Source organism: Enoplosus armatus, chromosome 7, assembly GCF_043641665.1.
Source record: "Enoplosus armatus isolate fEnoArm2 chromosome 7, fEnoArm2.hap1, whole genome shotgun sequence".
NCBI lineage: Eukaryota > Metazoa > Chordata > Actinopteri > Centrarchiformes > Enoplosidae > Enoplosus > Enoplosus armatus.
Window position 1 is genome coordinate 14,166,748 of NC_092186.1, and position 25,603 is coordinate 14,192,350.

A 25,603-nucleotide genomic window follows, 5' to 3' on the forward strand; every position below is an offset into this window, starting at 1 on the left:
TTTTTTATGTGTTTATTTATTAGTTAAACTCATAGTGAAGGCCAATAATGAACTTTTACGCTCAACTAATAGTTTTATGATAAATAAGTTAAGTCTAGATAATATTAATAGTCATTAACGGATATTTCCTGTATGAAAGCCGCGTAGGGGCAAAAATCTATCTGTACTTGTCGTCCTCGCGCGTCATTTTAAATCGCCTGATATCAACCATTTCATGTTCATATCAGAGAAATGACCGCCTGTGGAGAGGGTGTGTTACTTTGTTATGAGAGGTGTTTTGTAAGGGGCTAGGAGCTGGACGGGGGGAGGACCCATGAAGCCTGCTGGCCGGGAAAAGAGAGGGAGAAAAAGTTGTGAGAAGTTTTGTGGCTCCGAGGTGGAAACTCGCTGCGTGCTCACCGACGGTTAGCGGCAGCAGCTCGGACGGGGAAGATGGCGCGGCGCTGCGGCCGTGCCACGTCTCGGTTTACCGGAGAAATACAAATATATCCCAGAAAGATAGCAACGTCCGCAGTTTGGTTGTGTTTTTGTCTCATTTTTCCTGCTGCCGCGGAGGCTGGACTGTACTCCGCTTCTGACCAGGTCATCCTGTTAACTCCGGAAAATGCGGAGTCGGTTTTGATCAACTCCACAGCTGCTATGGTTGTGGAGTTTTATGCTTCATGGTGCGGGTACTGTATCGCCTTTTCTCCGGTTTACAAAAGTCTGGCTAGAGACATTAAAGGTTGGTACGGACCTGCTGTAAGTCACGTAGCTGCAGCAATACAATTTTGAGTTTTAGTCCTGTTTAACTCTGCATTGTTTGTAAACTATTTTCAGTTTTGCACCACTGAGCTTGTTTTATTGACATGATAAACCAGCAGAAAGTCTCACAGGATTAATAGTCTCTAGCTTTAATATTGCCATGGTTACATCTCCCTGTATATTTTTATCATCTGCATGGAAACAATGAGAGCACCAAGCTGTTGTTTCTGTCTGTTAATTAGAGCATGTGATCTAATGAATGTGTGGCTCTCCATCACATCCTCTCCATGAGCCAAAATAAATATCACACAGCCATGAGAATAAGTATAATTAGAATGATAGTCAAAGTTTCTGATGGTGGCAGGAGGCCTGACACAGTGTTTCAGTCCTGTGTTTGCAACTCATCTCTTGACATGCTATCAAGTGCCTTGTTGTGGAGTTGGGATGGTCATCCATCTGATATTTGAGGGAAATTCAAGAGAAATTAGGATTACATGCAGATAATATCATGGCAAACCTGTAGATGACATGTAAAATGACAGTTCAGTTATTTTGCGTGGGAAGTAAGGATGTCTATGCTTTCTGGACAATGTTGGTGCACACGCTTCTCCTTTATTGAGATACAGAAGTGCATATTGGCACACATGGCACAAGGCCAATACAGGATCCCGTCCAGTGTCAGCCGACAGTACACTAAATATTTACTGTGGCTCTCTCTCTCTGTTTGATGTCTGTTCTTCAGAGTGGAAGCCAGCTGTGGACCTGGTAGCTATAGACTGTGCTGCAGAGGAGAACAGGAAGGTCTGCGCTGGCTTCAGCATCACAGGGTATCCCACGATAAAGGTATTATGCAGTATATACATTTTTTACACACAGGCCCACATACTGTGTTCTTCCTTCCTACATGACGGTTGCTGTATGAGAATTCACTTATTTGTTCAGTAAAGCTCATGACCAGGGACAAATGTGATTAGGAGACTTGTTTGCCCCACTGTGTCCACTGTTGCAGACTTTAGACTTTAAAAGCAAGAAAGTATTGGAGCAAGTCTTAAGGCAATTTTATCATACTGTGAATTATTCAAATAATTCTCTATTAATAGTCCATGGAGTCTGTGAAAGACACAGCTGAATTAAGTGTGTTTTTGGTGTATGGAGGTACTTGTAAAGCTAAAATAATTAGATAATTAACTGATTAGTTGATGGACAGAAAATCAACCAGCAACAATTTGAATAATCTATTCATAGTCTTCTTTGATACTAAACTGAATACCTTTTGGCTTTGGACTACTGTTCGGACAAAACACACCAGATTACATTAAGATGCATCCTATTTCTAGTCCCTTCGGTTCCATGCTACATTTTCTGAACTGACCATAAAATCAGGAATGTTCACAGTTTAGCTTGAACATGTCTGGGAGCTCCCTTTTTCAACAATGTATGTTTGATTTTGATTAGCATGTTGTGTAGAATTTGTAAAACAAAAGACTTATTTGCAGGTATTTAGATAAGTGTATTTGATAAACCAGAATCCATTCAAGAGTTTAACTTTTCATCCCTGAGTGGCCAGGCTCTATCTGTCCAATCTATTGGTGTTTGAGTTGTTAACTATTGATCGTTGTTTAAATTGATTTGGATATTTCTTATATTTTTGAAGCCATTATAAATAAACACACATCGTTATTATTCAGTCAACAAAGGACTTCTCTTTGTATCAGTAGTAATATTAAAATTCAGTGTAATTTTGTCTTATCCGTGTTTAAGAGCAACTCTCCTTTTTTTTTTAAAGGGGTTTATAAATAATTTTTGAAGCTCTGGATGAGAAGGTGACCGATAGATACTGTAGATGCAACAGTCTGTTTCCTGTGGAGTCAACTTTTGCCTGTTCAGCAGCCACACTGCAGAAACGCTCCAGCTTCAAACATCTGCATTTGTATTTGTAGCATATCTGATTAGTCAGCAGTAGTGTGTGTTCAAGACTGCTCTCAGTCCCGTCTCTCCTCTCTGTCATCCAGCGAAAGCCAATGAAACAAAGAGCTCCTTCTGTTTGAACACACAATGCAGCTTTAACATCTGCGACTCATTTTAACCAGGAAGGATTTAGGGGTCAAGGCGGGCAGAGGGGAAAGCTGTCGTCGTCTCCCCACCCACCTCCACTACCACCACCACCCCCACCAAACTTTACACAACATGGCTTTGCTTCTCTCATGGTTGTGCGAGGGCCGTCTCATCTGATCTCACTTCTCTCTTTCTCTCTACTTCCTTCGTAACCCAAACCTTCTCTCTCTTTTGCTTTATAGTTCTTCCATGCTTACTCCAAGGCTGAGTCTAAAGGACAGGCATTTAAAGGTACTGCTACACACAGACAGTAAAAATAAATTGCCTTTCATGGAGAACGTGCAGTTTCAACAAGCGTCATGTCAGAGAAAGAATATGTGTCATCATCAAACTTTATAATCAGCCTTTTCTCTGATATTTTATTTTGGGCTTTGGTCACATTGTCCACCATTTAGACATGTATGTAGTATTGCAGTTACCTTGGGAGTTGTTTGTATATGTGCTCATTAGTGTGTTTTAGTGGATGATAATCCTGCGTGAGAACTAATAGCAGTGTATAATGTTCTCTTGATGCCCTTTGACCTCCAGCTTTCCCCCGTGATGTTCGGGGACTCCGTCACAGGATCATAGACAAACTGGAAACCCATGAAGAGCCCTGGCCCCCCGCCTGCCCCCCACTGGAGCCCACCAGGTGAACACACACACACACACACAAGCACTCATGCTCATTTACGAATTTGGCTGTTAAATTCTTTTGAGTGATTTTTATGAAGTGACAAATGCCAACTTTAATGGTTAACTGTCAATCACTCTGTTTATCTACGGATGTCATGTACTTTTATTATTATTTATTTACATGGACAAAATATGTATAAATATATTAAACAATGTGTTGTCATGTTTTTGCACTGTGTAGTTACATAAACAGTAAGGACTAAATGTAAATGAGTCTTTCCCACATCTATTTATCTCACACTTTGTGATGACTTGCTGTTTTCTTATGTACATATAATCCCACAGTTTTGTGAATCATAGTTCCATGTTTTCTACAGTGTTTTTTCTATCCTTTGTTGCAGTCTTGTGCCGTAGAAACCCATATTTCCATCATATTGCATCATTTCATCTGATCTCAGAATCATTTGACTATGATTTGAATGATTGCTCAGTCTGTAAGCTTGTGGTAAGAAACATGTTTCCACTAAGAATAGTCTTCATTAGGTTGTCACTGCTCAGCCTCCCTGCTCTGCCCACACAGTACCATGCATGTATTCAGATACAGGCACTGCAGACATACAGTTTATTACCACAGCGGTGCAGGAAAAGGAAGCAGGAAGTCAAGTTTATTTATCTTTTTTAGCTTTAAAGGGAACCTACCATTGCTCCTTTCAGAATCATGAGCTTTTCTTCTTCTTCTCCATTTTCTTCTTTTATAAAGAAAATTGGATTTGAAAAAAAAAAATGTGGGTTTGAACCATCATACTTTCTTGCTTCAAAACAGAAATTCCCAATTGCAACTGTTCTTTTTTCAATCAAAAGTTGCAGTTTTAATGTTCATGATTGTGGGTTTTAGATAAAAGGAGATTCAAAGCAACTCAAAAACCAGTAAAGGCCTATCCAAATAAAATGAAGCCTCCTCTGTTTAATTTTAGGTGGTCCCTTTTTTCTTTTCAGATAAAATATGTCCATAAAATTCTGCACTTGTTTAATTCTTCCTTTTGATCCCTGCTAGATCAATAGCCGATCCCTGTAAGTTTTACTGGTGATGTTTGGAGTTTCTTCGAGGCCTAGCGTAACTCGTATGTGGGATTCCAGGCTTATGTGTTTCATCTGCTCCTCTCTGTCCAGCCAAGCAGAGATTGACAGCTTCTTCGAGACCAACAACGTTCAACACCTGGCTCTGATCTTCGAGGATGCTAGATCCTACATCGGCCGAGAGGTAACAGCTCAAGTTTCGATCAACCTGAGCTGTGTGTTTCACTCTTCCCTAGAATAATATTTACTTTTTGGGCAGCAGACGAGAATGTAGTTTCTCTCCAACTATGTACCACCACATAACATAACTCTACTATGGCTGACTTTACAACTTGAACCAGAAAGGGTGAATGTGTAATGTTTGTTTATCCACGTGGTCCTTGATTGGAAATGATTGGACATCGCAGACATACATGACATATACTATAAGTAACTTATACATATAAGTTAATATGTTGAAATCTAACTATTTTGAACTGTGTGTGTGTGTGTGTGTGTGTGTGTGTGTGTGTGTGTGTGTGTGTGTGTGTGTGTGTGTGTGTGTGTGTGTGTGTGTGTGTTTGTATTGTTGTCTTCAGGTGACCCTGGACCTGTTACAGTTTGAGAATGTTGCAGTGCGGAGAGTCCTGAGCACTGAGGAAGGTCTGGTAACCAAACTGGGAGTGACTGAGTTTCCATCCTGCTACCTTTACTATCCTGGAGGCAATTTCACCAGACTCAAAGTGTGAGTATCTGTGCAGTCTCTAACTTCCACTGCATAACACAGTGCTGCTGTGCCATTTAAAATTACAGTATTATCATCCTCACTATGTTTAGCAGCTTTACCTCTTTTAGGTAAATTAAACAGACATAGATAGAAAATATGTGCAAAAATACATACAACATAGTGTGCAGTAGAGATTTATAGTGATAATAATAATAATAATAATAATCGTTTCTATATTTTCATTATACATATACATATATTTATAACACCCTGGTAGGTCTTTCCCTGCTAAAGGATGTGGTTAGTTGTTTTTTTTTTTTACAACAACTGGGTAGTTTGCATTAAGGTTATTTCTCAAACAGATCTCTACTCACTAGCCCGTCAGTATAGAGTGTAAAGTCACAGAGGCGTGGGGTGCAGTCTACATGAAGGGGGAGGGTATAAAATAACAGGTAAACTGTGGGACACATTCGCCTTTCTCCACCATAATCTAAACATCTGTCACCATGGATATGCCTTACTTGTTCAGCCTTTTGGTTTAAGTGTCTTCTACTTGAATTGAGTAATTGATTAAAATTAATTTGGGATAGTGACTGTGCTTGATTGACACCTATCTGACCCTCATATTAGTTTTGTTGTACCTGTTATGGCGCAGTCAGACTGAAATCTGCTCTCCATTCATTTCTATGCAGATGTCTGTCTATCTTCCACCTGAGCAGAGGTCTAACTAGCTGCAATACGAGAAAACACCTGTGTGGGTGTGCAGGACTTCTGTGTTTTTAAACACAACAATAGCAGGTTAAGGAGAATGTTCCAAAGGGTTCAGCTTTGTGCATGTCCAAAATAATGTTTTGAAGTGGCAAGAGGGAATTTTAATTTATACAGTGTTTCCCCTTTTCTTTGGCATAGCGCCACCAATGAGGGGTGTCAGGGAATTAAGTCAGCGCTGGTGCAGACTCGGTGTCTGAAGGTTTTATTGTCCACTTCTTCTCAACACTAGCTAGTTTGGGACAGCCCGTAAAATGACAAACCTACTATGTAAATAGAGGCCAGATTGTGGTTGAAACTGTATTAGTAACCATGGCTAGATAACCATGGCTAGATAACCATGGCTGGATAACAAGCAGCACCTCCTGCAGGATGTAACGATGCACTGAACATTCTGCATGTGTTTTCCATTCAGTGTGGTCTGCAAGCAGCAGTTGGCATGATTGTTTATTGTCTGAAGTCATCAAAAGTCAAAATACAACTGCATTTTTATAACAATGCAAATTTCCCTGCTGAGGGAACTACTAGATTACATTATTATTAACCTAAAGAAAGCACAACTCCTGATGTAGGTTTAAGAACAAATCTCCATCCTTATTAGGAACATTTGAAATGGAGACAAAGAGATGTGAAACAATTTTCATTTATATTGAGGAACAGACATTTTTAAAATCAAGTGGGTTGATGTGGTTGGTCTATTTATGTATATATATCTCGATAACATCTCAAACTAATTTCCATTAGTTTGATCTGAAATACACAAACAACAAGTTCATCTCCCTTTGGTTCCCATTGTTCCACGCGCAGCAACTTTGCCTTCTGCTGAAAACCTTCATCGTGTGCTCATTATCTGAACCCTATTCATGAGAATACTTTTAAACATCTGGCCTCTTAATGGGATCAGAGCATCAAAATCGCTCCCATTATTCACCATCATAAAGCGACGCTGATCATTCCTCACCCTGCAAATTCATCTGCTGTTTCTGCCTCTTTGTTTGGCTGTTTCAATAACTTGGCATGCAAAGAGGACTCTTTTTAGTTGACAAATGCAAAAAGGAAATGATTTATTGCTGATTTATTTATTCACCCTCCATCTCTCCCCTTCCAACCCCCCTCATCTCCATCACTGTACAGAGGGGAGGTTTTTTAATTTCTTGCATGAAAACAATGCCATTGCTTTTCTGGCTTCACCTGCCAAACAAGCCCCAGCCGCACACGGCGACAGATGGCCTCCCATCATCACTGAATGTCTGATTGATCCTGGGAGAGCAGAGTGAGTGTGTGTGCGTGTGCGTGTGCGTGTGCGTGTGTGTGTGTGTGTGTGTGTGTGTGTGTGTGTGTGTGTGTGTGAGTGTGAGAGAGAGAGAGAGAGCGAGAGAGAGAGAGCGTGCGGGGGCGTCTCACATCCGTCATGCATGTAATGTGTGCTGGTCCCAGGTGAATGCATTCCCTCCCAGCCCACCCTGATGCCTGCCTGCCCGCCCGCCGGCCTTAGGGATGGCTGGATGAATGGCTCTCCCTCCACATCTGTACACTCCCACCAGACACGCAGGTGTAATTGAGTCCCGGGCTGGTGTGAGTGAGCGTGGGCCCAGAGTATCCATCCTCCTTATTACCATCCTGTTCCAGTTTTACGATGCTCTCTCTCTCTCGCTCTCCCTCTCTGTGTCCCGGACAAGGGGAGAAAGCAAATGAGAGGAGGATGTGAGAGAGAGCGAGAGAGAGAGAGAGAGAGAGAGAGCACATTAATGGCTGTGGTTCCAGTTGCAGGGTTATCGCATGGCTTAGTGATCAGCGATCTCTCTCTCAGTTCCACGCTACTCTGGCACCATCTGCTCAGTATTTGAAACGCGTTCCCGTAAGTGTGTAAAATATATAGCCACAAAAATACAGGTCATAAAACATTTTTTTATGGCGGTGGACTGCTGAAACAAAAGGTTTAAATAAAGAAACTGTGCTTTTGTTTGAGGTTCCTTGCAGCATTTGAGCCACGCCCTTGACACATTGGTTATACAAACTGGGTTACATGTATACTATATGGCCAGAAGTGTGTGGACAGCCAAACATTGCATGTGAATTGTTGAACATCTCATTCCAAAATGACTGGCTTTAATCTGTTGCTATAACAGCCTCCATTCTTCTATGAGGGCTTTATACAAGATTTTGGAGAGATGCAGATATTTGCTCCCAGTCAGCCACAAGATGTTGGGTGATAAAGTCTGACTTGCAGTCGCCATTTCAGTTGATCCCAAAGGTATTGGATGGGGATGAGGTCAAATTCTTTCACATCAAACTCATAAAACATTTCCTTTTGGACTTCTCTTTGTGCATGAGGTCATTGTCATGTTGGAACAGGAAAAGACCTTCTCCAAACTCTTACCATAAAGTTGAAAGCACACTAATAAGATCCCCTTAACTGGAGCTAAGACTCCACCCCAAAGCATGTAAAATACACAGTACATAAACGCATGTGCAGAGAGGGCCGCATACTTTTGTGAAAATAGTTTATTTTGAGTGACTTCAGGGTCTATCTCACCTGTCGTTCTCTCCCTTAGCAACATCGAGGCTCGTACTTTCTACTCTTACGCCCTCCAGAGGCTGCCAGGCGTGGTGCGGTCAGGGAAGCCTCCACCGGGCCCCACAGACGTCCACACCAACAGCACAGAGGGGCCCTGGAGACCCTTCAACAGGTACAAGCGACACACACTACACAACACTGTTCTGCAGTTCTGCAACACTCTGCTCATTCTTATAATTTGCTGACACAATGTTTGTCTGTGTGATTGTGTGTGCAGGTCCAGGGTGTACATGGCAGACCTGGAGTCAACGCTGCACTACTCTCTCCGTGTGGAGGTGGCTGCTCATTCTGTCATCAAAGGAGAGTCTCTGACTTCTCTCAAAAAGTACATCTCTGTCCTGGCAAAGGTAAAATTACCAGCAAGAGCACTGCATACACACATACAGTACACACACAAAATGTATAAAACAAATGATTTTCATTGATCAGGCTTATTATTTTCAGTTTTTGATTTAAAATATTTTGATTTTCAGTAAATATTGAAATCAGGTGAAAACTGGATAACAAAATCCATGTAAAATATATGATTTCAAAAAACACTTGCCGTGCAAACATGCTGTATTTTATTAATCTACTCTTCACTTTCCATTATCGGAAACATTTTCCTAGCTGTCACATGTCACCAGGGACAGAGGAGTGTTTACTGTAGACTGGTGATCAGGAAAGACAACACCTTTTGGATGCGTAGGGACAAACACATCAGAGTGAAAATCTGTTTAAACTGATCTGTTTGTGTAAAAAAAAATCTGTCTTTGGTCTTTGAGTGGAAATTGGTCAGAACACAAAAGCGGGTACATCCCGTTTTATATATTTGAAACTCCAGGAGTATAATGACCATCCACATTCAACAGAAATGTGCAGTCACAGCAGGTCGCCACTAGATGGAGAGTAAGACAGCAGAATGTTGGTTCACATTTCAGCTGTTGTTTTGCAGTATTTAACTTAAGGTTCCCTCTTCATAACGTGTTTTTATCCCTTTAGAATCCACTAGATTATTTTGCAAATTTACACAATTAATTGTTTTGTCAAATGCACCTTTGTTTTTTAGCACACACACTTACACACATTATTGAAAGCTGAAGTGGATGCCATTGACTAGAGCAGGAGCACAAAGACTCTCTGGGGTGTTGTTGACCCTCTTGATGTTGGCTCTCAGGGGGATTGAAGCGTGGCTGCCAACCACTCGCTGCCCACAGGGTTTACACAGACACAGACCTCCCAGGGATACCCCAACCACTACTCCTCCTCTTTCTCCTGATGCAGTATTTTTACTTTGTATTTTATTTATATACTTAGCACCTTAACTTAGTCTAGTTTGAACATTTTGAACATTCATCTATTTTTTTATTGCTGTTTGATATGTGTGAATGCTCCATCAGGATTGCTACTCAATTCCGTTGTATCTGTGCAATGACGATAAAGGAATTCTGTTTATTTGGTTTCACATAGACATCTTTGTAAATATTTGTGAATGTACCAGTCCTCTGTGGTTCACCAAACCCCCCAACTGCCTCTTTCCATCCTTACAAACCTTTCCCTTTTCCATTTCCTTTCCATCTTTCACTATAAAAGATACACATTTCTTTTTGGATTTTTCTCCAGGGTCCCATGTTCGTTTGATTAATCAGCTTTTATTTACATCTAATACATAATTTTCCGGCTTTTGGCTGCTTTCTTCCAGCTTTTTTCCATTGCTGATCACATGCTCCCTCGTTGCCTCTTTTCCTCCTTCCTCTTTGAAGTGTGCCAGCTAGGCTAACATGTTGTGATGATGAGGCCTGACCTGCTAGCCCTGTCCCTATTGGCTACGCACCAGGCTGTCCCACTGTCCCAGTCTGCCACCAATCTCTCTGATTATATCTCACTCTCTAGGGAGGCGGTGTAGCAAGCTAGTGTCCATCAGTGTGTGTTTGTGTGTGTCTGGGTGTGTGTGGGGGGGCAGAGCACTGTGGCCTCCCATTAGCTCCAGTTTGTTTAGTCAATAGCGCCAGGTCCCAGTGGTATTTTTAGCCTGTCCTCCTACCAGAATGGACCATACGCTCCGCAGGGCTTTGTGTAGCTGAGGAGGCCGTCATTGTTGCAGCTGACCGCGACTTGTCCTTTCAGTCAGTCAGCTTGTTAGGAAGAGTTAATGTAAGACAAGCAAGTAGATTGTGGAACTAGAGTTGAAGGAGATTTGGGATGATACTTACAGTATAGTGGTAGGAAATACTTTTGAGCCAACTGGTGCACTTTGAAAAGCAAACACATATTTAATGATTAAATATCAAGTTTCATATTATGCCGTTCATAAGCTGAATATCAGAAAATTAAATGTATTTTGAGGTTAGAAGAATCTTCAACTTATTTTCCTCTATTGTCGTTTTCGTCTGTATTCAAATGTTGATTGATAAAGAAATGTTCTGTCTTCCTGATTATCGATGCAATATGTAAAAATCGTAGACCTAAACTCCCCGTGTGAGTCATGTGATTAGATTAGTGACTCACAATGTCCTCACCATCGCTTCACACTGGTGACACATTTCCTCAATCATGATGTGCTGTTAAATTTTTACCAAACGGAATAATTAGTTGAAAGTGTATTTCCATGGGTGATATAAGTATTATTTGCATCGTCGATTAGTCTGCCAATTTTTTTCTTGATTAATTGATTAATTGATTAATTGTTTTGTTTATAAAATGCCAGAAAATTGTGAAAAATGTCCATCATATTTTGTCCAATTGGACATCTTCAGATTGCTTTTATCGACTGACTGTACGAAACCCAAAGATATTCAGAGATATTCAGGTGAAAAAACGAATACTCACATTTGAGAAGCTGGAACCATCTAATGTTTGGCATGTTTGCTTGAAAATTACTTCTTGTTCTGTACATCTTGAGGAAACAAAGTCTGTGTGTGAATGATTACATTTTCATCTCCTCCATGTATTAATTTCATGCAAATCTCTGTTCTGTCCAAGAATTTGTAATTCCATGAATTGTTTGTTTCTTTTCCATCCACAATCATCTCCTCATGCATCTCGATCCAAACATGTAAACAGGGTTTTTTTTCTCCTTTTTTTTCTTTGCACCCGGTCATAATATTACTAGATTTACTGTCTTGTCAGGCTGAAGCCGGATTTATGAATCCTCTACATGTATATGAGGATTAAAAAAGTGGATCTTGGGAAGCATGAGAGCATTACAGCTAGGTTTTTAAGGATTACACCTCTATCCTGCTTTTCTTGAAAGAAGCCCTTCAGCCCAGAGGGGACAGAGGGGCATAGGAATAAAACAAAGAATTAAGAGGGGGGCTTTGGTCTAAAGGGACACTGGCTTCGGCCTCCTCACGTCAGGGTTCAGGACATAGTGTTTACATGCGCCTATATTACCAAAGATGCTCTCTGCTTTTCTTAAAACCAGCCATCCATGTAATTATTGATCATATTACTGTTTTAATAAGCAATTCTCAAAAAAATAGTTAACTCATTTGGCTGTTTTCAGTTGTAGTTTGCCCTCGGTGTCAGTATGAAACAAGTAAATGTGTGTGCGTGTAGATGAGATTGCTGTTTGCCTGGTTTCCACACTCTGGCACGTGTTTGCAGAGTCCCCACCACCCCCCATGTTTCCCTGGGTGGATTTAAGTTAGATTATTACCAAGGGGCTTCACCCCTGTCTTCTGGCGTGGTCTGCCCTGTTGCAGCCAACAGATGCCTCCCTCTCGGGACCCTCACCACAAGGAGCTTGCGGTTTCTCAAGTGCTGCTGATACTAATCGGATCAGGGATGACATATTGCCGGGGTGAAGGGGATTGTCATGGTCCAACTGGGATGGGGGCAGGAGGGATACAGTGTTAGAGGAGGGGAAGTGTGTGTGTTTTCTCAAAATAGAGAGAACAAATGTAGAGGGAGATATCTATGTAGATGTAGAGATGATAGCATGTAGTATGTTTACAGTTTGAACAAAATATGAATCCATTCCAGTTGATGGTCAATAATCACCTGCTACTACCAATACTGGATTTTCTTATATATATCGGTTAAATGCCTATGTCAGCTGATATTTAGTGTCTAGTTTCCAATAGGATTTCATTTGTTGTTCTCATGTAACCGTGATGCTCGTTGTAAATAATTAACTACTAAACTCACTATGTATTGTTGAAAACAGGAAACATTGTTTTTGGTATAACGTCTTTAAACTTCTTTGCTGTCGCATTTTTTACTGCAAGTCTGTTAAATTAAATTCAAACTGTCCCACTGCTGCCTGAAGAAAATCAGCTCAGTGTAGGCTGTGCCTTGACCTGTCTTTCCCTCAATGCTTGTCACTGTTTTTTGTTAATTCATCAACTCATCCATGAAATGTATTTGGCATATTGATTGACATTGTGCACCATCAATGATCAAGGCCAGGGAGTTCCAACAGGGAGGTTCAGAAAGTGAGAAATCAATGTGAAATAAGACAAATGGTGATAAAGCAGAGCAGGATGACACTGACTAATATCTGAGCCCTTACATACTGTTGGTACAAATACAAGGTTGAACATGAGTGAATGTTTTAATTGATGACCAGACCCAGAGAGCTCATGAATAGTGTTGCTCTGGTGATGCTGAGTTAAGCCCATTAGTGGGGAAACACCTGCGTTTTCTCTTCTGGTTAAATTCATATGGCTGTTTAATGAGCTTTTCTGACTGGTTGGCATCCAGACCACAGATCCAGACCTAAACCTATTATATCACTTTCCCAGCAGTGAGCAACACACATCACAGGCCTTTGTCTGCCCTGTACATCCCACCTTCAGTTTGTGTGTGTGTGTGTGTGTGTGTAGAGCTACATTATGTATGTCATTTACAAAATAGTTTTTCTTTCCCCATATCTGATGACTGATTATTTAATTGGCCATGTTGTTGTTGTCACCAATATTGTGTGTTTGGTGGTGAAGTGGTGCACATCCCTTTTCTTATTTATTTTCAATGACCAGTGTACTTGTGATTGACTGTTATTCTTACTTATGTGAGGCAGCTGCTTATGTGTTGCTTATGCAAACTTTTCAAGGGAAAATAAATGGTTCAATAGTTTAAATTTAAATGGCCCAGTACCAACCAATATGTTGAAATTCAGCTGTTTTGCACAGCGACACAGTTTTCTGTAGGCCGAGTTGATGAAAGGTGCCGCATGGTGCAGAGGGAAGGACAAAAGGTGGAGCAGGTCTCAGCTTTGGACAAGCAGGTTTAAGTGAATCAGATGGCGTTCTGGTTAAGTGGTCAGGGTGTAACACACAGATCCTGTTAGTGGGTTATGAATAGACGGCGGAGCCACGGACTGAAAGGCGAGTGTGTGTGTGTGTGTGTGTGTGTGTGTGTGTGTGTGTGTGTGTGTGTGTGTGTGTGTGTGTGTGTGTGTGTGTGTGTGTGTGTGTGTGTGTGTGTGTGTGTGTGTGTGTTCAAGATTGCCAGTGTGTGCAGGTGTATTTAGTTGAACAAATGATGGAGGCCAACTTTAAAAAGATGCAAATCAAAAACATGCTGGATGACGCTGGCTCTCTCTGTCTTCTGCTTTCTCTCTTTTTCTTGTATTAGTTTCCCTCAGATTCACCACAACTTTGTAGAAATCTATAGTCCCAATGCACTTTGACAATAACTGTGATTCAAAAGAGTTGAGTGATGCTTTTACCTTGTTGTGTTGTTAAAAAAGAGCCAGCACTGAGCAAAATTAGTAAAACAGAGAAAACTGAAGTAGAGCTGCTACAATTACTCAGTTAATCGATTAGTGGATTGACAGGAAATGAATTGGAACTATTAATGAACTAGAGAATCGAATAATGGTTTTAGTAATTAAAAAAAAAATCCTTTTTAAACCTAAACCTTTGCTGGATCCAGATTCTCAAATGTGAAGACGCTTTTCTTTCTCATGTAAACTGACTGACTGGAGCAAATTGAATATCTTTGGGTTTTGGACTGTCTGAGAAAAAAAGACATTTGAAGGCATCACCTAGGGCTCTGGGAAATTATAACATTATTATCAATTGATAATAAAAATAATCATAACTGTAGTTGCAGACCTAAACGAAAGTTACCATGGAAGTGGTCTATTTGCATGTTGTTTTTGGAAAAAGCTTGATCCCTTCGCTGTGTCTATTTCTGAGAAACGGGACCATTATCATAAACTGTTCCACAGAGGGGCTTACAGTAAGAATAGGAAGCACATTTAGCTGAAATGTATTAAAGCGTTCTTCTCTCTTTTACAGTCTGAACACTCAAGACATCAGCTGTTTCTATTGTCAGTATCGTGTGTGTGAAGACACATTTGTGTGTGTCTGTCTTCACTCTGTCATCACTGGTCTCAGACACCCATCAGCTGGATTTCCTCTTTCTCTTCACGTACCTTTCTGTGCTAGTTACAGTATCATGTTTCCTCCCAGTTGTGGTTGTTACCATGGTGTTTTGAAAAGAGATACATACACAGCAGGAGAAAGCACTGAGCAGACAGTGGCTAAGTGGTTGTTACTGGCTTAGGAAATGGATCTTAATGAAGGAAGAGGCTTAAGCTCGGCTGCTGTCACATTTAGTGGGTTTCTTTAAAGGTGCTGAGAAGGAAAAACTCTCAAACCACAAATTTTGTGCAGCATTTAAACCTTGCAACATTTCTTCTTGGTACATTGTGTCAAAAATAATGTTAATCTAAGGTGAAGATGTTGATTTGAATGGTTAATTTCAGGCAAAGACGTGTGCATGTTAAAGGACATGACCATCAATGTTAGCACATGCAAACAACACAGTCATGAAGCTTTTATGCTGTAGGTAGAGATAAATAAATTAGCACAGTCTATATTTTAAAGCTATTACGTGGTGGAAAGACTAACTTTTAATGTTAGATTTTATCAGTGAAGATTTATTAGTGAATTATTTAATGTAATGGTAATCTACCAACATAAATATCATAAATAAATAAAGTGATTACAAGTAACTCACAGTGCGTAAGATTTTTAAACTGTGAATATATGCTGTTTTTTCTAGTCTTCCATGATAGTAAATTGAGTACTTTTGGGTTTTGGGCTGTTGGTTGGACAAAACAAAAAGTTTGACAACATCACTTTGGTTCCTGGGAAAAGTGTGAAGCGCATTTCGCACTATTCAGACATTTTATAGACAAAATGACTAATGATTTAATCAAAAGAATAATTGGCAGAGTAATCGATAATGAAAGTAATGGTTAGTTGCAGCCCTACTTACATCTACAATCAACAGTTTTGTCTCTTGACCTGTTTCCATTGTCCTCTGTTGTTTTATGTGTGCAGTACTTTCCAGGCCGTCCAGTGGTGATGAACCTTTTGAAGTCTCTAAACTCTCGGCTACAGAACCAGACGAGTGATGAGATTTCCTATGAGGCACTCAGAGAGATACTGGATAACTCAGCACAGGTGAGTCAAGACCATGCAAGGTTTGGCCTTTTGCATCAATATCGCAGTGAACTTGGGAGTTCTTGTTCGTACTTGTCGGTCAAGCCAACATTCAAATTATTCTTAGTTAACTTTTACCTTACGTCTTTGGTATTCATTGGATTCAAAAGTGGTCTGTCCATTACATACTGCGTTGTAAGTACAAGAATGCAAATCGAAAAAATGAACAGACTTTTGTGAGCCTGAGCAGACAGACATCTAAAAGGAAAGGAAGGAAGGGAGAGAGCGGAGGGGAGACTAGACGGATGAGCAGCTGCAGGGAGAACAGAGGGCAGGGCACCACGAAAGCGACGAGGCTGCTCCCAGACAGACGTCCTCACGTCAGTCTGGGAGCAGCCTCGTCGCTCCACTGAGATACCAAGGTCACCTGTCAGTCTGGCCACTTAATCAGTTCAAACCCACCTCAGAGGCACCAAAGTGATACCTGTTCTGTCGAAGAAGTGTCAAAACGTGATCTTGAAAATGTCTATAAAAACTCACAGTATGAGTAGATATAAAGATATTTCATAAATATCCCGTTATTTCAATATGTACTTGTCTCTGTGCCAGCACATACAGCGGAGGATCTATGTGCTGTTGTCTTTGGAATGAAGCCTGCATGCCTCCAGCACACCGCCCCTCGCAAATTGAAAGAGTCACTTACTTACATCATTAGCTTTTAGCAGGCAAATCAATTGATCAATGAATCAATGGGAAGGTATGAATAGACTTTGCCTCAGAGGAAATGGACTCTGTACACACATATATACACACACACACACACACCAAATCTTTACTATTGACATGTGAGTAACCCTGTCAATCACACCAGCAATGGCAATGCAGTGCTGCGAGAGAAACGACTTTATGTCAGAGAAAATATGTTATTGGATTCAACTGTGGCTGGTGGTTAGAGATCTGGATAGCTTCTGTTCATTAGCGGAGGGCTAAGCCATTAACCTGGGATTGACTTCTTATTGATCAAGAAAACTACTTGGAACAGCTTTCATTAAGTTAAACAGGTTGGGAGACGCTGGAGAGGCTCTACTTTTTAGAGAATCTTTGGCATACAGTCTCATTCAAAGGATAACGGCTGGTGTACTTCTGTATTTTTCTTATTGTCAACAAATCCCATGAAAACACCAATACCATCAATACATTACTTTGTCTCTCAATGTTTTCCAACTTCCCTACTCTCTGTGTGACATTTAGTCCTGCTCAAGACGTATCAAAAATGGGTCGTCAATATATACTTTCATTTTTAAAAAGGCAGAATTTCCTAAAACAACTGAGCATTGTAGTTTTTCAGCAAACATTACTCAAACAGGTTTAAATAATGCATTTGTTGGGGACTATTTTCACAATATTATATTCTCAACCAGGGCTACTTGTGCTCCTGCAATTGCAAGGGGGTACTTGGAAATGTGTGGATTGTGGATAGCTCAACTATTAATTTATTTTATAATGGATATTATGATTTGATTAAGAAGATATATATTCACATATTGAGACGGCCATAACATCTGAACATCATGTGCTGCAATTTAAGATTGTGTGAATAGATCAAATAGTTAACTAGCTAAAAGTAATGGATAAACTGTAGAAATAGCAGGTGGTGTCGATGAAAGGCTCCTTAAATTCATCTGAACTGTACTACAGAATTATAGCAGGACGGTGTGGAATTGAATTTAAAAATAAACTAAAATTCTCATGTTTGTAATAATAAAAGAACATGTAAGTGCAAAGGTGTGTGTTTAATAGTTTTTGGTCAGTAATGGAGACCTGTAACACAGAGGAACACACAAACAATACTTGTTAGGAGGATCAATTCACTGTTGGTTTTGGTCTTTTCATGGGATTTGTTGACAGTATGTAAAATATAGAATATCACCAGGTTTATCGTTTAAGCTTTTTTCTTTGTTTCCTTCTTCCCATGTGTTCGTAATGTTGTGTTTGTCTGTTTGTTTTTCTTCCTCTTTCTCAGTCTCCAGACACTGCTTTGCCTGAAGGAGTGAGGTGGGTGGGCTGTCAGGGTTCACAACCCTACCTGAGACGTTACCCTTGCGGGATGTGGACTCTCTTCCATGTTCTCACCGTCCAGGCCAAGAGCGCTGGAGGCACAGGTACACACACACACACACCCACACACACACACACACACACACACACGCACAGACACACAGAGTTTGTGCTGCTGTGAATGAAAAGGGCAATAGAAAGTTCATGAAGACGGGTGGACTGAGGATGAGGGTTTTGTGAGGCTTTGTAAACAAATTAGCCCAGGAATGTTTTTTTTTTTTTTCACTGACCTGATTTAACATCACACAGAGAAATAACTGAACACACACACACAGAAACACAAAACGTATATCATGATGAAGTTTTGACCAGAATTCTTTGAGGGGTTTTTTCCTCTGTTTTGTCATTTTGTCACAGCTAAAATTGAGCCTAATTGTAACTGTGTGAAAAGGGATTATGTTAGATTAGTGGAATGTGAGTGGTTAATAAAACAGGCAGATGACCGGAGGCTCCACTCCTGGCAGGGACATTAATCTCTCTTCAACTCACATACACGCACACACACACACACACACAGAGGTTAATCCCGAGGTTTACGGACCATCATGTGACCTGCAGATGGACTGGCCAAAAGGGGCGTCCATCTGGCCCCCCACAGACCACCAGCTTAATCGGTGCATACACACACATACCGTACAGTTTTGGCCATAACATCAAACTCCATTCATACACATCCTCACACTGCATGGATTATTAAAGGTGTGAACACACACCGAACACAAGTCCATCCCACAGCACATACACACACACTCCCAGACACACTCCCACTGTCAGTACGGTTCATCTGAAGGTCTTGCTAAGCTGAGAACAAAAGCAAACGGCTCCAGGAAAATATGTTTGTAGACTGCTGAAGTCCTGGGACAACAGCCTGGCCACCATTCACACAGAGGGTTAACTGTGTTTAATCTCCAGATTGGGTTATCCCATTCGCATAGATTATTCATCTCAATATGGGGTTAACCCAGCTCTCTGTGACTCCTGGCCCACATAACCGTGGGAATCCAGGAGGCTGTGGACCCACACTGCCATTAGCAAGCTTACAGGCTACAGAACAGGTTCACAGTACATTTTAATGTGTAGAGGCAAGCAGCATTACAAGGACAGGTGCTTTACACAGGAGATAACAACTGATTTCTACTTGTTGAGAAGAAGTCATCTAAGAGAGTTTGGATTTACCCTCTAAACAGCCTGTTTAAAGTAACAAAATCAGGGCAAAGAACAAAGTTTACTGGTTACATCACTGGTGCTCAACATTAACTGAGCTCATGTCATTTCCCTCCAGATCCCCAGGAGGTGCTGGATGCGATGAGAAACTATGTCCAAAACTTCTTTGGCTGCAGGCCGTGTGCCGAGCACTTTGAGAACATGGCGAGGGAGAGTCTGGTGGAGGTGAACACGATGTCTTCAGCGATCCTGTGGCTTTGGTCAAGACACAATCGCGTCAACAACAGACTGGCAGGTAGGAGTCAGCACCATCATCTGTAGCTATTTTGCAGAATCTCTTTGGTGCAAACATTCTCCTTTCTATTATTTCAATTGCAACTATGTACACTTTTTTTTGTTTTCTCAAAATTACAGTGAAACAGCTGTTAGAGCATCTTCAGCATCCATAACGGGAACAGACTATGTGGCCAGAGTATAATTACGAGAATCCTTCAGATGTGATTGGATCGCTCTGGCTTATATATCCAGCAAATATAGGGGGATACAAAGATGTAGTGAGATATGGAGCTGTTGGCCTTCATCCACACCTCCCTCGCCTGCGTTGTATAGGTCAGGAGGAGGAGGATGACGACGACGACGAGGGAGAAATGAATAGATGAAACAAAAAGATTTTCATTTCCAATTCCCTCTCGTGGTCAGTTAGTCTTTGCAATACGACTAAGAGGGTAAGAGGGGAGGAGGAAGGATGGATCCTCAGATCAGACACCAGCTGTCACCCCGTCTTAGTCCTCCAAGTATCATCTGCTTCTGCCTCACCCCCCTGCCATCTTCTATCCTTCTCACACCCTTCTCCCACACCACACTGCCTGTACCCCAAAATCCAATCCAATCCAATATCCAGCTATCCATCTAAACTCATAAACTAATACACAGATCTTTAATTTTGCATCTGAATGTACTTTTCCCACATTTTTAGTTTCTCCTCTGATCCTCAGTCTAGACTTCAGTCTTTTCTTGCTCTGTATATAAATCTACAAAGTTTTCTCTTTTTTGACGGAGCTGTATCAGCATATTACACTTCTGCACTTCAGTGTGGAGCGTATTAAACAGCATCCCTCCTCCCTTGCCTGTGTTCATATGATTTTATTAGGCACAGGGCTGTCATTAACAGCCCACTTTGTTAAATCACTATCTTTTGTTTGTGTTGACTGCCCCCTCTTCTATCTCAGGGACAGCTTGTGTCCTGAACAGCAGGGGCCAGAAGGACACCCGTCCCTGCGTGTGTCTGCTCCCCAGACGCTTAAACACTATTCAACCCGCCACCTTCCTCCATCCGTCTTCCCTCTCTTCCTCTATTCCTGTGGCAGTCTTTCTCTCTTTCCACTCACAATCCCCTGGGACTCATATTCTCCGCTTGACAAGTAATAGCACAGCATCCTCGCAAGATGGGTCCCCCAGGAACCAGCCCCCTTTGCCCACACACACGCACAAACACACACACAATTCCCAAGGCATAGTGTGACAGCAGGTGGCAAACACCATGACACAAGCCACACACGCTCCCCCTCCTTCCCTCCCCCTCCCTAACACACACACGCACACAGCCTTTCCAAGCATGGGTCAAGTTGTGGCGTGTGGCAGGGGAGTAAGTCATGGTGGAGGGTGAGTCGGGGTCCACAGGGGATAAGTCGGGTGAATCGGAAGGAGAGAGAGGGAGGAGTTGAGGGTTTGGCTGTGTTTGTAGAAATGAGTGGCGGTGTCTCCCTGAGGAGAGTGCACTCCATCCCTCCATCCACTCAACCCCTCCTCTCCCCTTTGCCTAAAGTGGAGCTCTTTAGCAGGCCTCCCCGCCCCTCCTTTCAGGAGCAGCCATGCATGAAAGAGCAGCTATTTGTAAAGCGGCCGAACAATTAATTTAGCTGGCAACAAAGAGGCCCCAGGGCCCTCGGCCTCCTCGCAGCGGCAGAATTAAGACCGGTGGCAGCTCAGTCCTGTTGCTGCTTGTCAACAGGCTGAGACTGATTCACATTTCTACAGACAAAACAGCTGCTGCTGCAGCAGCTTGGCTGCCTTTAGGACTGTGTGTTCACATGCAGCACTGTTTGGTAGTGGTACAGGGCTGGATGACATTCTCTTCAAATATTATCATAATATTGCAGTATCTTGGTTTGTCTAATTTGGTTGTTAAGGCCTCACATCAGTTGTTGCCATTTCTGACATCTCAAGCAGAGTCTGCTTGAGATGGTAAAATAGGTTTGTTGTTTTGTTGCCTTTTTGCTCTTAGATGAGACCTGTTAGCTAGAAATTTTGCACCACTGAAAATTTATTGGGAGCTTGTAATCATGTGTGAGATAATGTACTCTTCCTCATAATGTCAAAATAAACAAAAGTAAACTAAACATTCAATGCAGTTTTCGGTACTTAGTAGTTAGTTTTAGATTATATGGAAATGTGTGCTCTAGACACATTTGAGTCAGTATCAATAAAAGTATTGAGGTTCGATCCCCAGCCCAAGTGTTAGATCTGTCATATGAAAATACAGAATTTGATTATTTAAATGAGCATAAAATGTCTGACATCATCCGCACGGCCCAGCAGCCATGACGGCTCAGTATGCCGTGCGGTGCAGGTGATCCTCACTTACAGAATTAGTGCTGAGAAAGCTAGTTTGACGTGCTGAACAATACATATTTATACCTCATGAATATGTATGTGCGGCAGTGATGACATCTCCATGACAGGCCATTGTGGCAATCTCAATATGGCTGGTATGGCTAAAGTCACCCTGGCCGCAAACGTGGCAAGCTGATTAGAATAGGGAAAGAGATCTGAGGCATCTGGGGAGTGTGTGTGTGTGTGTGTGTGTGTGTGTGTGTGTGTGTGTGTGTGTGTGCGTGTGCGTGTGCGTGTGTGTGTGTGCCTGCGTGCGTGCTCTCACCTGCTGAAATGTATAAAAGCCCCCACACACACCCACAGGCTGCAGCCCATCCAGGACACTGTAAAATTGATGTATCCTTTATGTAAAGTACTGTATGCAGAGTACATACACACATGCATATGACTATGACTGAGATTAATCTTGAGCGGCGGAGGGAAGGAGGAGGAGGAGGAGGGAGCAGGGGACGGAGGTGGTGGAGGATGTAAATTGACAGTGCTGTAAAGTGGCAGACCTGCTTGCCGCTTTGCTTTTTTTTTCCCCTTTTCACACACACAAACACACACATATGGCCTGTTGGTGACAACAAGCAATTTATTACCAGGTGCTGCCCTGTGTGTGTGTGTGTGTGTGTGTGTCCGTCCTTATGGGCATTTGTGCAGTGTCGGTTGTGTATGAGCCTGTGTATTTTGTGTGTGTATGCCCATTCCTCTACCAGTCTGTTTGCATGGACATGGTGTTGTGTGTGAGTGACGAGGGGCAACAGCGGCTACATAAAAGAAAACACGTTAAAGGAGAAAGTTTCTAATTCATTAGACGGGCAGCTCCCCCTCTGAGGTTTCTGTTGCTCTCATGTTCAATTTGGAGATTGGACTTTGCTTTCAAAGGGGTGTGAAGGGACAAGACAGGTGCTCCAGAGCACCGAGGTCTGCTGCTTGAAAACAGGGATTGTGTGTGTGTATGTGTATGTGTGGGGAAGCTGTCCACTTTGGCCACATCTATTATCTCACCACCCCTCCCACTGGGACATCCCAGAAGCCCATTGATCATTGTTAGACCCTGTCATACACTCTCATACACACACACACACACACACACACACACACACACACACACACACACACACACTCACACACTCAACAACAAAAATATCAATCCCTAGATTACATGCACACAAACACAGACACATGATTTACATATACACACTTAAACACATACATGCACATATGCATATAGGCACTTAGTTTTTACGAGCACTGTGACAAGATCGAATGGGTTCAACACAGATTGCATTCAGCCCTCAAAGCACTTACATCCTCAAGTCAATGCACCAACAAGAAGAATAAAAGAAACAACAATACATGAAGCAGCTGACTGGGCGCTTTATGTTGCAGGATTCCTGCATGTGGCAATGAATCATCTGGCCTTGTATATTAAGTTCTATAAGTTAGTGAGGTACTTATTTGTTTGTTACTGTGAGAAAAGTCCTGCATTCAGAAGTTTACTTAAAAAGAGTATTAGAAGCCAATGTAATAAAGTATTTAATATGCAGAACAACCTCTATAAGACAGTTGTAGATAGTACTAGGAGTACTATATACAGTATCTATAGCAATGCATCATATTATCTGAGTTAATCATATGTGTAACATTCTGCAAAGTAACTTAGTAACTTTATATGTCAAATAAATATAGTGGAGTAAAAGTGCAACATTTCCCTCAGTCTAGTGGAAAAGATGTATAAAGTGTCACAAAATGGAAATACCTTTTTAAGCAAAAAACAGTTCATAGAAAAAAGGCATGAGCCAATAATACATGTCAGTAGGTTTTATTCTGTGGCTCTCACAATACAATTTTATTTTTGATTTTCAACCACTCGGCTACCCTTTTATGGTCACAATTCTTCCTTTTCCCCCTATATTCCTGTGTGCTGATCAGGACTCTGTTGTATACTACAGTAATCCTACATCTGCGTTTATCTCTCCAGGTGCTTTGAGCGAAGACCCCAACTTTCCAAAGATCCAGTGGCCTTCACCAGAAATGTGTCCAGCCTGCCATACGGTGAAGAGCAACGGGGAGCACAGGTGGAACAATGAGCAGGTTCTCCCTTTCCTCCTGTCCTACTTCTCCTCCAACAGTATCCTCACAGGTATACAGTTTCTTTTCTGAAGAGCTCAAATCTCATAAATTCGAGGATTTTACCAAACTACAGACATGTATTTGCTCCTGCTACCCGCCTGTGTTGACAGTCTAGAATTTAATAAGCAGGAAATCCATCCGTGTCTTTCCTCTGTGAACATGTTTTTATTGAGCGGCTTCCTTCACATACACATACAAGGTTTCAGTTGTTTCTTGGGTTCAAGGATGTGTTGTAAAAGTTTCTAAAAGAAGGGAACACGGTAACAAAGAGCCTATTTAATCCCACTCTGTCACCCTAACAAACCCACATTTCCTTGTACATCTTTCAATCATGTATATGCTACTGTGAAATATTACAAATGTGTAAAATGTCGATTGTAAGCGAGAGAGTTTATTTTCTAAATCATATCAAATCGTATTAATTTTGGACTGTAGTTTTCTTCCATTATGTCAATATTACTTTTTTGCTGTAATGAGTGAACAGCAAAGAAAGAGTTTCTGAGCTGAAGAAAGGTTCACCATTGATTCAGATGATTAATAAAGTATCTGAGTCTAGATTAGAGGACTTTAGAAATAATGTACCTGTGTCTTTCTTTTCCTTGCGCTGTCAGACTACCTGGAAGATGAAAGCCAGATCCTGGCAAAACAGAAGGAAAAACATGAGAGTCAGCAGCAAGCTATAGAGGCAGAGAAACGAGTAGAGAGAAAAGCCAGGGAGGCCTTGGACTCCATGACACATCCTCTACCATCGCAACCCACTGTTCAAGAAGAAGAGGAGGAAGAGGAGGAGGAAGAGGGGCCGCAGGATGAAGAGGAGGAAGGTGCGGAAGGAGCAGCAGCAGTAGCAGCAGCAGGTGAGATGGAAGGTAAGACGCCTGAGCAGACCCCCTGGGTCAAACCTGAAATGGAGGTGGCTCGAGGCCGGCGGCAGGCCCACGGGAAGCCGAGCATTGTGGGGATGAGGATGCGAGAGCAGCAGGAGGACATCGTGGATCTCGACTCATTTGTCAACGAGCACTACAAGGCCAAGGCGCTGCGGGTGGCTGCCTCCAGCCGGGTCAAACAACGCACCCTGCAGAGGAAGGTGGAGCAGGAGCCCGGGCCCATGTTTGGGCTCGGCATGGAGCTGGACGCAGGGCTCGGGATGGTGGGCCTGCAGCCTATAGAAGCAGACTTTGAGCTGGACGTGGGGCAGCAGAGAAAGCGGCTGCAGAAGCGAGAACTGACAGGCCAGTACTTTGTCGAGGAGGCCGAGTTGAGCCACAGGGGACGCTGGATGTCTGTGCTGAGCATCGGATTCTCCAAAGTGGACATCAGCCTGTGTGTCATTCTTTACTTCCTGTCCTCCATGTGTCTTCTGGCCATGTACCTTTTCTTCAAAAACCGCCTCAGGCTACGGCGGGCTAAAGTAGCCCTGCCCTGAACCAAATTGCATCCACATTTAACCTGAGCAAGCAATGATTAACGTTCATGTAGGCTAAGGTTGGGGTTAGTTTAAGGGGATGTGTCAAGATTAGTGCCATCTTAGGTGGTCCACTTAACTGTTAC

General features: G+C 42.0%; 1 protein-coding gene across 1 annotated transcript; it reads left to right on the top strand.

Annotated features, from left to right (window-relative positions):
• Positions 1–432: 432 nt before the first annotated feature.
• On the top strand, positions 433–25,603 carry qsox1 (quiescin Q6 sulfhydryl oxidase 1). Its single transcript, XM_070909409.1, has 13 exons — positions 433–724; positions 1,487–1,587; positions 3,042–3,090; positions 3,388–3,490; positions 4,645–4,735; positions 5,130–5,275; positions 8,581–8,715; positions 8,821–8,950; positions 15,878–16,000; positions 18,003–18,141; positions 19,380–19,556; positions 23,904–24,065; positions 24,667–25,603. The coding sequence occupies exons 1-13, from the start codon at positions 433–435 to the stop codon at positions 25,476–25,478; spliced, it is 2,460 nt and encodes an 819-aa protein (XP_070765510.1). The 3' UTR covers positions 25,479–25,603.

What these genes read in the sequence shown, in the direction of transcription:
- qsox1 (XM_070909409.1), top strand. Translation starts at nt 433, where the DNA reads ATGGCGCGGCGCTGCGGCCGTGCCACGTCTCGGTTTACCGGAGAAATA. An exon ending in GATCCTACATCGGCCGAGAG is followed by an intron (nt 4,736 to 5,129) that starts GTAACAGCTCAA and finishes TGTTGTCTTCAG; the next exon opens with GTGACCCTGGACCTGTTACA. An exon ending in AATTTCACCAGACTCAAAGT is followed by an intron (nt 5,276 to 8,580) that starts GTGAGTATCTGT and finishes TCTCTCCCTTAG; the next exon opens with CAACATCGAGGCTCGTACTT.